The sequence below is a fragment of the Eurosta solidaginis genome, chromosome 3, assembly GCF_040869045.1.
Source record: "Eurosta solidaginis isolate ZX-2024a chromosome 3, ASM4086904v1, whole genome shotgun sequence".
NCBI lineage: Eukaryota > Metazoa > Arthropoda > Insecta > Diptera > Tephritidae > Eurosta > Eurosta solidaginis.
In genome coordinates, this window is record NC_090321.1 from 236,695,762 (window position 1) to 236,712,790 (window position 17,029).

The 17,029-nt window shown below is 36.5% G+C and overlaps 1 protein-coding gene across 15 annotated transcripts in view; it reads right to left on the bottom strand.

Moving 5' to 3' along the window:
• Positions 1-9,586: 9,586 nt before the first annotated feature.
• Positions 9,587-17,029, bottom strand: part of tor (tyrosine protein kinase receptor torso) — a 435,792-nt gene continuing 428,349 nt past the window's right edge. For 13 of the 15 annotated variants that reach the window (XM_067775610.1, XM_067775611.1, XM_067775605.1 and 10 more), the window contains one exon: positions 9,588-15,643. In XM_067775610.1, coding sequence (XP_067631711.1) covers positions 15,484-15,643 — 160 coding nt within the window. In that variant the 3' untranslated portion in view covers positions 9,588-15,483. Of the gene's footprint in view, positions 15,644-17,029 lie in introns of all 15 variants that reach the window. The other 2 variants (XM_067775615.1, XM_067775614.1) reach the window with 1 other exon arrangement.

Here is a 17,029-nt window from a genome sequence, read left to right on the forward strand (position 1 = left end):
TTACGGAAGCTCTGAAGCTATAAAGCTTTTTATTACGCATAACCCTTGTATCAAATAAAAAAAAGTTTGGCTGTCGCGCCTAAAAGCACGGACTCATCCTAGATAAACGATAATTGGCGCGAATTGGAAACTCTAAAACAGTTCAAGTCAATACTCACCTTTCCAATTCAGTTGTGGTCCACATACCCAAAGTCGCGTATAAATAGGAATACTTTCTTGGCCTTCTAGTTTTGCATTAACTTGAAGTTTGAACGACTCAACATTCAATTGGGTTCATTACATGACTTTAAATGAGAGGTAAGAATCATAGAAGGTTTCGAGAAGTTTTCTCTCAAATTGTCAGGTGATGGCCCATCTTTCGAATCCGCCCTTGATGAGACACTTTTAGAGCTTTCTGTTAATTTGTTAAACAATGGCTTAACATTTCCATTACTTCAGTCCAATTGCACTTTTTCGCCAAATCATTCTCGGTTTCTTCTTAATAGACGAAGTACTAGAAGAACTGACTGCACGACGAAGAAAAAGAAGACTCCCACCGGGCCTAAGAACAACAAACAACATCTTCGACTCCAAACTATGGAAGACTTGATTGCATGTAAACTAGGACCACGAAGTCCATATTGGTATGCAAACAACTAAAAGGCACTTCATAGGGCTGCAAACTACATATTCACAGGTGTATTTATACATCAAAAAATAATTAACACTTGGCGCATTGTACCTCCGAAGAGATCTATGACGAGCTTCTCCTCCAGTTTGCGTGGTGCTCCTGTTAATTTACCCTACAAAGTGGCGGGACGGGACCTACATTTTTTATGCCGACTCCAAACGGCACCTGCAAAGAAGATGAATTTGCACTGTGGATTTTTTGCCAAATCACTGTCGAGGGGCGACCCTGATTAGAAAAACTCTTTTCTAATTGACAAACTGTTTTCTCTAAATTTTCATGCTACTTCGCCCGGGAGTTGAACCCAGGCGGTTCAGTACGGCGGCCACTTGGATATTTGCCATGGTAATGAAACCCATTATAAGCTATGGCCCGGTAGCCTGAGTATCGAGAACAGCTCAATTGACAACGAGACAGTAGCTGACAGAACTCCAACGACTTCCGTGTGTATGCATCATGGGGACATGCTTACATACATGCTCCACAATAGCGTTAGAGGTTACCATTAATCTAGCTCTGCCAGGAGTAGCGATAGAGCAGTCCAACCGAGCCTCTGAGTATCGCAAAGGATAGCTAGGACAAAAGGGAAGGTAATTCCACCCCGTAACATGGAGCATTATAGAGAAAAGATTGCAAACACTTAACTTCTGAGGGATGACATCCTAAAGCAGGTATGGGGGGGGGGGGGGGGAGGCAAGGTAATGTTTATGCAGCCAGAGTAGAGAGCTTCCACCGCCTATAAAAGATCATATGGTACACAGATGGCTAAAATTTGTCGAGTCGAAAACACCTGACGGGATTGATATCTTCGGACGGAAAATATCAATGCCTATGGGAAAATATCCGCACACATTTCAAGCAAAAGTATACGGCATAAGTCAGAAAGCTGAGCTGAGCCTACAATGTTGATACTCCAACGAAACCATCGTCATACTTAGCGATGATCAAGCCGCACTCATGGAAATTTCGTCGAACGACGAAAAATCAGCATTAGTCTTGGAGTGCGTGGAAAAGGTGAACCAACTAGGAACCCGAAATGTATTACTTGGCCTGGGTTCCAGGCCACAGGGAGGTGGAAGGTAATGTACGAACGGACGGGCTGGCAAAAAAACAGCGATTGTATGACCTATTGGGTCCGAGCCGTTTCTGCAAGTTGGGCCCAGGAAATTAGGGACATATATTCTCAGAAGCAAGGAGGAAGAGTATTGCCGCAATGCACCAGGCTTAAGACTCAAGACTTAAGTACAAATCGCTAGAAGCCCACCATAGGCCTCTCAAAAAATGAACTAAGAGTTCTAAGAGGCACTCTTACAAGACACTGCAGACTCAATAGTCACATGCACAAAGTTGGAATATAATCAGTTATGTGGTCGAACATCGGAAAAGGCTGCACATATCCTCCTAGAATGTTACGCAATCTTCTGATGTAGGGCTAACATTTTGGACTCGCCATGGCCAAAGAAGCCACTCTCTCAAGCCCTCAAGCCAAGGGAGCCACGGAGTTTCATCAGGTAAGTGGGCTTGAATGAGGTGCTGTGAAGGAGATGAGAGCACAATATACAAATGATCTCAATGCAGTCCTCAACATTTATCTATACATTTAATGCGCGACTGTTAAAGCCGATGATATCAATGTCATCAAGAGAATATGCGCTCTTGAAGTAGATAGTCAATGAGTTAGTTGCCTGGTAATCTCGTTTCGTTTGGAAGAAGTCTTCGAATACAGATCAATTTCGTTGTTGTTTATTCAAAACAACTTGGCATGCCCGATTAAATTATTGTAGGAGAGTCGAATACAGATTTATTGACATATATCGACGTAGACGTTTGTCGATTCTCTTTCCAGGGGTATACACCAAAACCTAAGGCATCGTAAAGATCAGGCCTAAAGTATGAGTGAAGTCTGAAGTCGAATTGACTGAGGTGCAATAATGCAGGCATCAGTCGTTTGCTCGGTGCACTAAATAGAACATCATATCCCTTATTGAGGATAATTGGTATCTCCAGAGTAAACATATATTAGACACGCATGGTAATACTTCCTTTCGATGTTGCGCTTCTAACTAATTCTAAGTCGGGGGAAGTGGTACAAAGGTAGTTTACATAGTATTCAATTAGGACATTTGGTGTATAGTCTAAATCGGCATAGTCACATCGGCAAAATAGGCAGTGTTTCCTTTACAATTAATAAAGGAACGTCACCCTTGTGCTAATTTTAGGACCAATAGCAGGACCACTATTGAAGATGTAATGTTTGCTAAGTTAGCGTAGCGTTTTATTTGATTAATTCAGAATTCGTTTTACATTTATAAAATTATATTTCAGAATGTTACGTGTATGTATTTTCACGCGCCTTTTCTCATCCGTGTTGTGTCTTGGAATGTTCACGAACTTTCCTTGTTTGTCGTTCTTCTTTTCTGCCATTGCATCTTTTATGTTATATTTTCGGGTTGCCAGATTGTTTATATTATGACATCCCCTTTGTTTTAATTAAATTATTTTTTTTTTCAATCGATTACGTAGTCCTTTAGTTTTGTTGGCACTTTACGTTCTCTACGTGGTCTCTGATTTGGTTGGTTATCTTGGTGACGATTTGCGGTTGTTGTTTGCTGGCGGATGTCACTTTCTTTAGCTTGAATGTTTCGTGTGCTATTTTCCTGGCTTGATTGTGGTTCTGTTGGTTGGCTTGTTTGTATCGGCGGTTGATTAGTTTGTTCTGTTTCCTGCGATCCTTTGCAGGGTTCTTCGTTCGGTGTTTGCGACGGTGATTGCGTCTCTTGATTTTCTTGTTGCGGTGAATCGATCGGTTTGTTATTTGGCGTCTGGATGACATGATGGTATTCTTTCCTTTTCTGTTTGTTTGTATTTGGTTTCCTTATGTGGATAGTGTTCCGTCTGTATGGTTTGTTTTTTGCTTTTATGGTGAAGGATCGTTCCGATACTTTTTGTTCAATTTTGCCTTTTACCCAATTTTCTTTTGGATTTATTTTTATGTATACTTCATCCCCTGTTTTCAGATCTTTTTCTTCTTGTGTTCCTCTGTCGAAGTATTTTTTGTTCTTTATGCGTTGGTGTTTTATTTGATTCGGTACGTCCAGTATTACTTCCTGGTTTAGGTTTGCTGTGGGAATGTCGCATTTTAGCCATCTGCAGAATAGGCGTTTTGCTGGACTGGAGCCGATTTTGTTTGGTGTGTTTCTCCAGATTAGTAACGATTTGTAAAAGTCTGAATTTGATGCCAAGGCTTTTTTCAATAGATGTTTTGCAATTTTTACGGCTGCTTCTGCGTTTCCGTTCGCTTGTTGGTGATGTGGACTGGAAGTGTGATGGTTGAATTCCCACTTTTCTGCGAATTTCCTGAATTCTGAGCTGGCGAAGTTGGTGCCGTTATCTGTGATGACTTTGGATGGTATGCCATGTCTGCTAAAATTCTTTCTGCATATGTTTACTGTTGTGGTGGCTGATAGATTATCTAGCTCGTCGATTTCGAAAAAGTCTGAGTAATGATCCACTGTTATTAAAAAGTATCTTGTCTTGTTGTTTATGGGCATCTCGAAGACATCCATGTAAATGATTTCGAATGGGCTATGCGGGATCTCGGGAATTTTTAGTGGTTCTCGTTGCTGTTGTCTTGCATATGTGTTGCATACTTCGCAGCTCTCTACTGTCCGTTTGATTTCGTCGGTGATACCTATCCAATATACGGTTTCCCTTGCCAGCTTTAGTGTTGATTCGATGCCTAGATGCGGTTGGTGAAGTTTGTTCAATATTTCGCGTCTAATTTTTTGTGGTACTATGAGTCGGTTGCCTTTGAACACCAGTCCGTTGTTGGTGACTAATTCGTCTCTTATTTTCCAATATTGTTTGATAGTGCCATCTATCTTTGTTTTGTCTTCGTTCCAACCGTCCTTTATTGTCTTTATTAGGGTTTGCATAAGGTTGTCTTCCTTTGTGGCTTGTTGTATTTTCTTCGTGGTTGTATCGCTGATGGGTTTGTCCTCAATGTCGTTGACTTTGTTGAAACGTTCGAGTTCTCTGTCTATTTGGTATATTTCGACGCAACTTTGGGGATCTTCCGGTGCTCTGGAAAGTGTTTCGGCCAGGTACATTTCTGTCCCTTTTTTGTATTTGATTGTGAAGTTATATTTCTGTAGTTCTAGAATCATTTGTTGTAATCTTTTGGGGGTTTTTAAGAGTGGTTTCTTGAATATGTTGATTAATGGTGAGTGATCGGTCTCGATTGTAATATTTCGTCTTCCGCTGATGTATTGATGGAATCTCTTACATGCAAACAGAACACTCAGCATTTCCTTTTCGATTTGTGCGTAGTTTTGTTGTGTTGATGTTAGCGTTTTTGACGCATATATAATGGGGTGTCCGTTTTGTAGCAACGCACTACCTAGCGCAAATGAGGACGCATCTGTTTGTATTACGATTGGTTTGTTCGTGTCGTAGTATTTCAGAACTGGTGTTTTTGTTATAATGGTTTTGAGCTTTGAAAATGCATCTTCCTGTTCGTTTTCCCATACGAAGTTGCTTTTCACGTGTGTGACTCTTCGTAGCGGCTCTGTTATCTCGGATAAATTCCTTATGAATTTGCTCAAATATGTTATTAGCCCCAGAAATCTTAGAGTACTTTTTTTGTCTTTGGGACTAGGCATTTGTTTTATGGCTGAGATTTTGTTCGGGTCAGGTTTTATTCCTTCGCTAGAGAGTATGTGTCCGAAGAATTTAATTTCGTTTTGACAAATTTTCGCTTTTTCTCGGTTGATTTTGAGATTTTCTTGCCGTAAACGTTTGAGGAGTTGTTCTAGGTTTTTGTTGTGGTCGTTCGTTGCGATTTCCTTGTTCTCACCTTTGCCGAATATAAGGTTGTCGTCTGCGATGCAGACAACCCCTTTCAGACCTGATATTATTTGGTTTTGTCGCATTTGGAAGATTTCCAGTGCAGGTTTTATACCGAATGGAACTCGCTTAAATTTGTATTTACCGTAAGGAGTCCAGAATGATGTTAATTTGCTGCTTTTTTCGTCCAATGGCAGTTGCCAGAATCCGTGCTTGGCGTCCAGTATCGAAAATATCTTTGCATCTGCTAATTCTGCTAAAATCTCCTCCACGGTTGGTAGTTGGTATTTTACGTCTTTAAGTGCTTCGTTAAGATGTTTCGGATCGATGCATATTCTCAGCTTGTTGTGTTTTTTTACCAATACTAGGTTGCTGGTCCACTCCGTAAAGTCTGGTTCTTTTTAGATAACTCCCATGGTTTCCATCTCGCATAGCATTGATTTTAATTGTTCGCGCAAGGCAATCGGAATTCTTCTGGGCGGTTCGTTTCTGGGAGGGATGGCGTTGTCGATCTCGAGCGAGATGTTTCCTCTTAGTTTGCCTAGGCCTTGAAATACGTCTTTGTATGCTTCGATGATTTCGTGTGCTTCGGTTTCGCCTGTGTTTTTTGTTACGTTTTTGCATACCTCAATGAGGTTTAATAGCTGGCAGGTTTGTAGTGATAGCAGCGGACAATGGTCGCTTTTTATGACGTAGAATGATAGTTTGTGTTCGAAATTCTTGTGTTTGATGTTGAGTTTTGTTTTGCCTATTGGTACGATTTGAGGTCCTTCTACTATTTTGAGCTTTGTTCTTGTTTTGGTTATTGTTGGAGAGGCTTCGATTTTTTTTAGATCTTCTATTCCGATGATGTTGCAGGTTGCGCCTGTGTCCAGTTGACATTTTGTGTAGTGAACTTTATTGTTGCTATTGATCATGTTTATTTGTACGTACAAGCCTTTTTCGTCTTTGTTTGTCTCGAATGTTTGTAGTACAAACTCTTCGTCTTCTGATTCGGATGTTTTGCTAGTGTTGTCTGTTGCCTTGACTGCTTTGCTATTTTTGTTGTATTTCACTGATTTTGATAAGCATACTTTTGCCCAGTGGCCTTTTTTGTTGCAGTTTTTGCAAATTGAGTTTCTCGCCCTGCATTGTTGCAGGCTCTCGTGGTATTCCATACCGCAGTATCTGCAATTTTCCCGCCCGCATGGTTTTTTCTTTGTAGGTTCTTTTTTTTCCTTTTTTTGAATTTTGTTTATTTCCATAGGTTTGTTTTCCATGCTTTTCAGCTGTTTTTCTGTTGTTTCTTTCGATCTGCATATTTCGATGGCTTTTTCCAACGTGATGTTGCTGTCTAACCACAGTTTTTCTCTTAATTCGTGGTATTTTATTGAGCAGATGATTTTATCGAGTAACAGATCGTTTTGTAATTGACCGTATTGTGCATTTTTGATGAGCCCTCTCAGTCTGTCGAAGTATTCGTCGTATGGTTCATTTTGTCCTTGATTGGCCATGTTGAATACTGCTCTTATGTAGCGTTTGTTGATTGTCGGTGTTAGGTGTTTTTCGATTTCGTTTAGGAGCAGGCTTGCGGTTGTTGTACTGCTTTCTATTATGGGCATGTTTGCGTATCTTTTGAATACGTCGTTCCCTAGTGCGGTTAGTAGGATAGCTTTCTTTGATTCCTCTCGCTGGTTACCTAGCCCTGTTGCAGTGAGATAGTTTTCCCACTGTTGTTTGAAGTGTCGGAGATTTTCGCTTATGTCTCCTTCTTTATGTTTGGCGGTCCTGGAAGCGGAATTTGTGGCATCACGCTTTGTGCAGGTGTCACCTGCGATGATGAAGTTGCTTTTACTTCAGCCCGGAGTGCCGCAATTTGTTTCTTTAGTTCTTCCATTTCGGCCATGTTTAGTTTGTTCGGTGCGTGGGCTTCCGATTACCTGACACCATGTAATGTTTGCTAAGTTAGCGTAGCGTTTTATTTGATTAATTCAGAATTCGTTTTACATTTATAAAATTATATTTCAGAATGTTACGTGTATGTATTTTCACGCGCCTTTTCTCATCCGTGTCGTGTCTTGGAATGTTCATGAACTTTCCTTGTTTGTCGTTCTTCTTTTCTGTCATTGCATCTTTTATGTTATATTTTCGGGTTGCCAGATTGTTTATATTATGACAGAAGAAAAGAAAAACCTACATTTCCCTAGAGTTTCTAATAAGCACGCATCGTTGAATTCGGTCAAAAGGACTAAGTTGGATCACAATAAGTTCAATAGAAAACAGGCACCAATCACCGTTGTTCTACAGGGCTATGTGGAATACAATTTTATTATTGAATCAATATGGTCCCACATATCGATGCAGTCATTGGTATATGCCAGAATACATGTACGAGAACTATCCATTTGTTACTGGTTTCTTATCGAAGAGTCATCGGCTTTTCTTTTGTGTATATTTGTGTATGTTATCGACGTGTTACAGATGTGTCATCAACTTTATATAGAAGTTTTATCGGTATCTGTTTCGTGACATACCGATGAGTCGTCGATAACACGTCGATAAGAAATTTGAAACGCTTTGATAAGAAATCTATAGCCTTTCGATAACAAAGCGATAGTTTGTTGATAAAAAGTCGATAAGTTATCTACGTCTGTACTTCTTCGATAGCACACTTACAACAAACCGATAATAAACGATTACAACAAAGGATAACTCGACCATAACCTGAGTATAACAAACCGATAACTCATCGACAACAACTCGATAACACGTCTTTCCTTTTTTATCATTCCTTTCCTTTCCTTTCCTTTCCTTTCCTATCCTTTCCTTTCCTTTCCAACAAAGGATAACTCGACCATAACCTGAGTTAACAAACCGATAACTCATCGACAACAACTCGATAACACGTCTTTCCTTTTTTATCATTCCTTTCCTTTCCTTTCCTTTCCTTTCCTTTCCTTCCATTTTCCTTCCTTTCCTTTCCCTTTCTTTCCTTTCCTTTCCTTTTCTTTTCTTTTCTTTTCTTTTCTATTTTCTTTTCTTTTCTTTTCTTTTCTTTTCTTTTCTTTTCTTTTCTTTTCTTTTCTAACAAACGATTACAACAAAGGATAACTCGACCATAACCTGAGTATAACAAACCGATAACTCATCGACAACAACTTGATAACACGTCTTTCCTTTTTTATCATTCCTTTCCTTTCCTTTCATTTTCCTTCCTTTCCTTTCCCTTTCTTTCCTTTCATATCGTTTCCTTTCCTTTCCTTTTCTTTTCTTTTCTTTTCTTTTCTTTTCTTTTCTTTTCTTTTCTTTTCTTTTCTTTTCTTTTCTTTTCTTTTCTTTTATTTTCTTATCTTTTCTTTTCTTTTCTTTTCTTTTCTTTTCTTTTCTTTTCGTTTCTTTCATTTACTTTCTTTTGCTTTCCTTTCCCCCCTTTCTTTTCCTTTCCTTTTATTTTCTTTTCTTTTCTTTCCTTTCCTTTCTTTTCTTTTCCTTTCCTGTCTTTTCCTTTCTTTTCCTTTCCTTTCCTTTCCTTTCCTTTCCTTTCTTTCCTTTCTTTTCCTTTCCTTTTCTTTCCTTTCCTTTCCTTTCCTGTCCTTTCTTTTCCTTTCCTCTCCCTTCCTTTTCCTTTATTTCCTTTCCTATCCTTTCTTTTCCTTTCTCTTTCTTTCTTTCCTTTCCTATCCTTTCCTTTCCTTTCCTTTCTTTTCCTTTCCTTTCCTTTCCTTTCCCTTTCTTTCCCTTGCTTTAATTTCCTTTCCTTTCCTTTCCTTTCCTTTCCTTTCCTTTCCTTTCCTTTCCTTTCCTTTCCTTTCCTATCCTTTCCTTTCCTTTCCTTTCCTTTCCTTTCTCTTTCTTTCTTTCCTTTCCTATCCTTTCCTTTCCTTTCCTTTCTTTTCCTTTCCTTTCCTTTCCTTTCCCTTTCTTTCCCTTGCTTTAATTTCCTTTCCTTTCCTTTCCTTTCCTTTCCTTTCCTTTCCTTTCCTTTCCTTTCCTTTCCTTTCCTATCCTTTCCTTTCCTTTCCTTTCCTTTCCTATCCTTTCCTTTCCTTTCGGTTTCTTTTCTTCTATATTCTGGGAAACGTTATGCGCGTTTGTGTTAAACACGCCATTGAAGAGTTTTATACAAATCTAAAAATAATTGTTTTTTATTTAGTGATGAAACCAATTTCCTTTATTACAAAATAGCTTGCATACCTAAGTTCCAATATAACTATTACAGACTTCTTATACAAATATATACCTATTATCAATAATTATTCTATGCCTATTATTATTTTTAATATACATTGTTGCTCACATAAATAGTACACTTTTATTTTTTTATACAGTATTCGCAACTGTAATTTTGTTTTAAAACACAGTGCCTTCGCTGTCCAACGCCATTGCGATCCCAACTCATTTAGTTATGAAAAAATCACAGAAATTTAAGAAAAATTTATAAAATTTTAAAACTTCATCATTTTCTTGAGCACGACCAAGTATGAGTACCATTGAATTTTAAAATTTTTTTAAGGGTGTTACAAAACATTCCATACGATACCAAGTCTTTGTTTAAAGTTATGGAAAGAGAGGGAGTCCAAGGAAACTTGCTGTTTAAAGAGCGGTTGACCATAATGACAGGGGTGTTAGAGGCGTTGGTTCCACAATACAGTTAAAAAGATGGTTGGTGTCATGTGGGGACACGTTACAAGCAGGACATATGTTTTATATGCCGGGGTTGATTCTGGATAGGTAAAAGTTTAACCTGTTACAGTATCCAGATCGAAGTTGAGCTAGAGTGACTCGCGTTTCCTTAGGGAGTGTGTGTTCCTCTTCTGAAAGTTTTGGGTATTGTTCTTTGATTACAGAGTTCACCGGGCAATTCATGAGGACCTGCTTGCTCATAATGCTTACTGAGATGACTCCCTAATCCCCTGCGCGGTGTTGGCTCATCAATCAGATGTCTGTTGGGATGCCCAGGTTTCTGGGTATTCAACAGGAACTGTTGGTTAGCATTTAATTTCTCTCCCTAATGGGGAGTATTCTCACCTCATTATGTAGATGGTGTTCTGAAGTGGCGGTTCTGAGGGCAGTATTTTGGCAGGCCTGTAGCTTCTTCCAGTGAGTAGTCTTTAGGCGTGGCGACCATATCGGGGACGCGTAGCGTGCAATCGACTGGCCAATTGCTTTGTAAGTGGTAATAAGCGTTTCTTTATCTTTACCCCAAGTACTGCCAGCAAGAGATTTGAGGATTTTATTGCAGCTCTGGATTTTCGGTACAATTGCGGCTGCATGCTCACCAAAATGTAGATCCTGATCAAACGTCACACCCAAGATTTTGGGGTGTAAGACAGTCGGTAGCGCAGTGTCATTGACGTCGATGTTCAAAATGGTCGACATTTGGGACGTCCATGTTGCAAATAAGGTCGCCGATGATTTAGTCGGTGATAATGTCAGGTTTCGCGAGGCGCAAAAACTGGATAGATCAGGGAGATAGCCGTTTATTTTGCTGCAAAGCTCGTAGATTTATGGGCCTGGGCCTGTGGCCATTATTGTGCAGTCATTGGCGTAGGAAACGATAGTAACTCCTTCTGGTGGCGAAGGTGGCTTTGATATGTAGAAGTTAACCAAAGTGGGGATAGGGCCTTGTTTAATTCTTCTTTGTTTTGATGTTGTGTTTCTAATTGCACCGATGCCTGCCGACCCAGATAATAAGTGGTGCGATGGACAGTCAGGAGTCTACACGTAAATGCGGCACAATGCTAAAATGAGGATACAAAAATTTTGGTAAGCTTACTGTATTTTATTTTATTACTAAAGTGTTTAAAATATTTTTATATCAATTTAGATTTTTTCCACAAATGCTTTTTCGCAGCCATTAAATATGTATATACATATGTTTCATTTGAAAGCCTTTGTTTTGTTTTAGTTTTTGCTTATTTGTATACTTAGATTTCTTTAATAATTTTTTTTAAATTTGAATCTACATAATTCGAAAAAAAACATCATCTTCGAGTTGAGACTAATTTCAAATTGCTGAAATACAAAGATGTCCGAAGAAAACTTTTGGCAGGGTCGCACTTTTATTTTGTTTTATTTTATTATATCTTGTTTTATTTTATTTTATTTATTTTGCTATTTTTTTAAATTTGTTTGTTTACTTAGTTTTTTTTTTTAATACATTTTTTTGTTAAATTTGAATATAATTTGTACAAAAAACATTATCTTCGAGTTGAGACTAATTTGAGGTAGCTGAAATACAAAGATATCCGAAGAGAGCTTATAGCAGAGTCGGAGTTTTGTTTTATTTTATTTTGATTTGTCTTATTTTATTTTATCTGGTTTATATTTTATTTTATTTTATTTTATTTGATCCTTATTTGATTTAAGTTTATTTAACTTAATTTTATTTTATTTCTTTTGTTTTACTTTTTTTGTTTTATTATGACATAACTTTATAAAATTTTCTTTTACCTATTTTGTTTCAATTTAATTACATTGATTTTTATTAAATTTTATTTTGTTTTATTTTATTTTATTTTATTTTATATTATTTTCGTTTAGGTTATTTTATTTAATTTTATTATATGTTACTATAGTTTGTTTTATTTCATGTTCTTTTAGTTTATTTTATTTTAATTTTCTTTTTTTCCTTTTTTTGTTTTAATTTAGTTACATTGAGTTTTATTTTAATTATTTTGTTTAACTTAATTTAATTTAATTTTATTTTATTATAATATTATTTTCAAATTTAAGTTTTTTTCTTTTGTTTTGTTTTAGTTTAGTTAAATTAAATTTTTTTTAATTTTATTATATTTTAATTTAATTAAATTTAATTTAATTTATATGAGTTTTTAATCGGAGATTATTGCTTTAAATGTATAAAAAAATTTATTTGAAGGAATTTTTAATTTAAAATTTATTTAATAATTTGTGAAAAATTTAAACAACGTGACATCAGGACGGGCAAGGAGACAGCTGTTTCGATTATACCTTGTAAATGTCTTCAAAGCCTTTTCTCCCGGGAGTGGGGTTTGAACCCGCACTCCTACGATGGTTGAAGTGTTACAAACGCATTCAGCCACGTCATGCCTTAGTTGTTGTGAACCTTATCCCAATTGCCTTTGCATATTTTTCTTTATTCAGATTCCATACTTCGTATGGCATCATATGCAATACGGGCAATCCCCGCTTAACTCATACAAATAGACAACATTTGGTTAATTCGTTATAGTTCTATAAATAGAATAAAAAAAAATACAAAAATAAAACAGCAACAATACCAAGTTTCTTTGAAAACCGCCTTACCAACAAGCATAACTTTAACACATAATTACATACGAAGTATGTAGTGTAAAAGTGTAAAATATGCAAAGAAGGCAATTGGGAAAAACTTCATAACAACTAAGGTATGACGTGGCTGAATGCGTTTGTAACACTTCAACTATCGTAGGAGTGCGGGTTCAAATCCCACTCCCGGTAGAAAAGGATTTGAAGAGATTTACAAGGTATAATCGAAACAGCTGTCGCCTTGTCCGTCCTGATGTCACGTTGTTTAAAATTTTCCCAAATAATTAAATAAATTAAAAATTGCTTCAACTAAACATTTAAAGCAATACGGGCAATTCCCGCTTAACTCATATTAATTTAATTTAATTTAATTGCATTTTATTTAACTTAAATTAATTTTTTTGGTTTATTTTATTTTAATATAACATTATTTTTATCAAATTTTCTTTTTTTCTTTTATTTTGCTTTAATTCAATCACATTTAATTTTTATTTTATTTTATTTTCTTTTTATTTTTTTTGTTTTATTTTATTTTATTATATTATTTCAAAATTTTATTTTTTTCTCTTTTATTTTGTTTAAATTTAATGATATTTTATTTTATTTTAAACACATATATATAAATACACTTTTTCTAAAGTATTTTGAAATAGCTTTTACCGGGACTTGAACCTTTGTGGTAGGTGAGGACGGTACCATCACACCACGGCACCCTTCAAACAAAATACATTTTCTGTGTAAAATGAACAGACGATTAAAACCAATAACAATTATCTTTAGTATATCCCAACGACCTATTTATCTATCAAATGTGCCCATTCTATTTCCTTCATGGTTGTTCTGCCTCTATCCCTTTGTTCAAATAAATTTAGCTTAAGTGCTCCTCTCAACTGATTATATTCTTTTTCAGTTGCTGGTTACTTCAACAATTGAGAGCTCTCTGCCTTTTGCTTTGACTTTTGTGTTAACAAACTTGATTGTCACATATTTATATAATTGTCACCGTTAACTGTTTTTTCCCACTTCTATACCGTCGCAGCACCTTTCTTTCATCAAATGCACCCATTTGTTTCTGTTCTTTATGGAACAGTGAAATACCAAAATAGTTAAAAAACATACTAGTATGTAACTAGAATTCGTTGGTCTAAAAAGCCTGCGAAAAAGTAAACGAATGAGACTGGATCTCATAACCAGGACTGAGTAGTCAGCAACTAACCTTATAATCTGGCATTAAGAATGTGGTACTTCCGTTGGAAATGAAATTAGAAATAACTTCTAAACACATAGCTACAACATCAACTTTAGATCGTTTTCTCAGTGGAAAGAGCTGGGAAGGTTATCTAAAATATGTACATATTTTTTAAGATTTTCCCGACTTCAACTCAAATTTGCCTGTTTGTGGCAACACACGTTTCAAAATACATTAGGTTAATGTAGCATTATGCGTCGTGCCCACCTATGCAATACATTTGCGGCATTATGCATCATGAACTTCTATGCCAATGCATTTTTATGAACCGACCACACGCAGTCTTCGCATGACCATATTACAATATTATGCGACATAAATTACATTGACCCGACACAGCGGGAAGCCAACATCAATTGAATACCGAATACGAAACCTTTGTCATTTCACACCTTAACATTTTTGCTCAGTCACTCACCCCGGTCAATACACTTGCCGATCGTCAGTGTTAGTGCCTCACCAAAATATTCACACACAAATTTACATTGTTTACTTTGTTAATGTGAATCACCCAAATATTCACACACAAACATTTTACATGGTTTACATGGTTTACATAAATAGCAATCTGCTGACTTTGCATACTATTATTACAAATGTACATATTTTTAGTTTGTTAGTATTAGAATAATTATGAATGTGTAGGTTAAGAAATTATGTATAAGAGAGAAAGAATTTCTTTAATAAAATTAATTATTGTCAGACATTGAAGATGAAACCTTCCTCTTATTAATTTTAATATTTCATTAGCGCCGTAATCGAATATAACCACGTCCTTTTTATGTTTCAAATAATTCCTATAAATTTTATTCTTGAATATTTCAATCGCAAATACAGCTACTCTCCTCAAATTAGGCACATTTGTTTCCAGTATAGAACTGGCTTCATCTGCATAAAAAATTAAAAAAAATGGGCGTGATAGCATCAACTTATTGAAAGAGGGTTTGATCGGCTGGCGGTAGCGATATGTTGAAAGCGGTTAAACAAATGATGATGATGATAATTCAAAAATGATCAAAAAAACATATTTTGCATACAAACACTCATGCGCAGAATGTTTTAACTATTTGATGTCAGCAATACATGTTGTTTTAATTTTTTGTTAGACTCAAGCAATGAAATAATAAATAGTTCGTAAATATTTTTTGAATGTTAACAAACATGCATGCGTACGTCTTGCCTCGTTGCTCGTTAATCGAAGACTAAACTACAACCCCTTCGATGATTTTACTCTTATCAAAACACAGCCACAGTTTCAATTTGGTAACCACAGCTATTTACCGACTAGTTCAATCTGACATCTAAAGAAAACTTTCGTGCGAGTATACAAAGACAATTTTTTTTGATACACTCTAATGTAAATAGGTATATGATACTAATTCAAGGAATCTTCTCCAATTCCCATTTGCTTGGTTGAACGTATTTTGCGTCCGTTGCCCTTTTCCAGAACTGCATTCGTTTTACTTTATTTGGACTACAAAGGCTTCAGATAGGAGTCATCCATAGTTGTTCCATTTATTTCTGCATCTTCAATAGGTGTTGAATGTAGATGTTTTTGTAATTGATATTCCTGGTACAGACTTTGATCGTTTGACCTTTGAAATGGACGTTCTGTGTGTTGATAATGTTCAACGCTACCGAAAAAAAGAAATAAAAACTGAAGTGAATTCCATATAATGGCTATGTTAATATCGGTATAGTTAATGTATGTATTGTATGCGATGGTAATAATATATTGAAACAAGTTCAAGAACATATGAAGGAGGATTAGAAGCAGAAAAAAGAAGAAGCGTTCGATTTCCCCATTTATATGACAGGATTTGGTTTAAATATTGTAGGCGAGGACTAGGTGACCTTACCATCTTATATTGAACGATTTGATTGAACTTACTATTAACTTATGAAGAACCGATGACAGCTTAAATGTGTTATAGGCTTTAAGGCGAAGCTTGAAGGGGTCATAACAAATTTTAAAGAGATATCTCAAAAATTTTCCAAGGCATTATTTATTCAATTCTTTTTCTCATCTTCAGTTTTTTGATATAGAGGCTTCCCTATTTAACCCGATTCGTTTAAGCAGTTACAATCTACAGCTGGACGAATGATATTAATATAGTTGTGAGCTATGCATTGCTGGTTAGGAGGTTACGTTTAACTAGCTGGTCTGTGAGGATTTCACATAGACTGAATAAGTCCATAGTGCTACAAGAAGTTTGCTCAACGACTAAACTGAAAAAATGTATCAGAATCCAGGACCTATGTTATAAAGTGATTCCGAACTCTTGGAAAATACTAAAATCTTTCTAGGGCCTATGCTACTTGCTGCTTCTAGATCTGATAGCTGTGTCACTCTTGATAACTGGAGTCTTAGCCTTACGAGTGTCAAGTCAGAATACCCATCATGAACCTACAGCTCCTTCTTTTCAATGATAAGAGTTACTTTGTAGATTGTAACAGCCAACCTAATAGAAACGCATTCCGGAAGTTTGCTATCTAAAATGTCTCATGTTCATACAAATGGAACCAACCGAAATTGAATTAACTGCGTAAGAAACTTATGCGTTTTCCAAACTCCGTTCTGCGTGACATTTCGGTTTGACGTTTCCATACTCTTGCAACGCATACTGATTTCGGCTAGGGCAACCGCGTTTACTTTCGTTCGTTAAGCAAATACAATGCGTTTTTATTAGTTTGGTCTGCAAGACCTGCACATGATCTTCGACCCTCTGCAGCCCACGATTGGTTCCACGCATTTCTTGCTTCGCTTTCTTTTAATCTCGCCCAATATGATTGGAACGTCTGCGTTACCAACAAGCACTTCTGCGGAAACTGTCAGAATGAGCAGGAAAAGGAGCTGATTCATTGCTCTGCCAATGTCCAGGGCCCATATCATGTTGAACGATCACGTATCGAGAAGCAATTTCACTCAAACGATAAATATGAAACTATCAAAAGATAATAAGTTTTGGTTCTAATGAGTACTGGTAGCTATCATTAAACATATTTCCCTAGTCCGATTA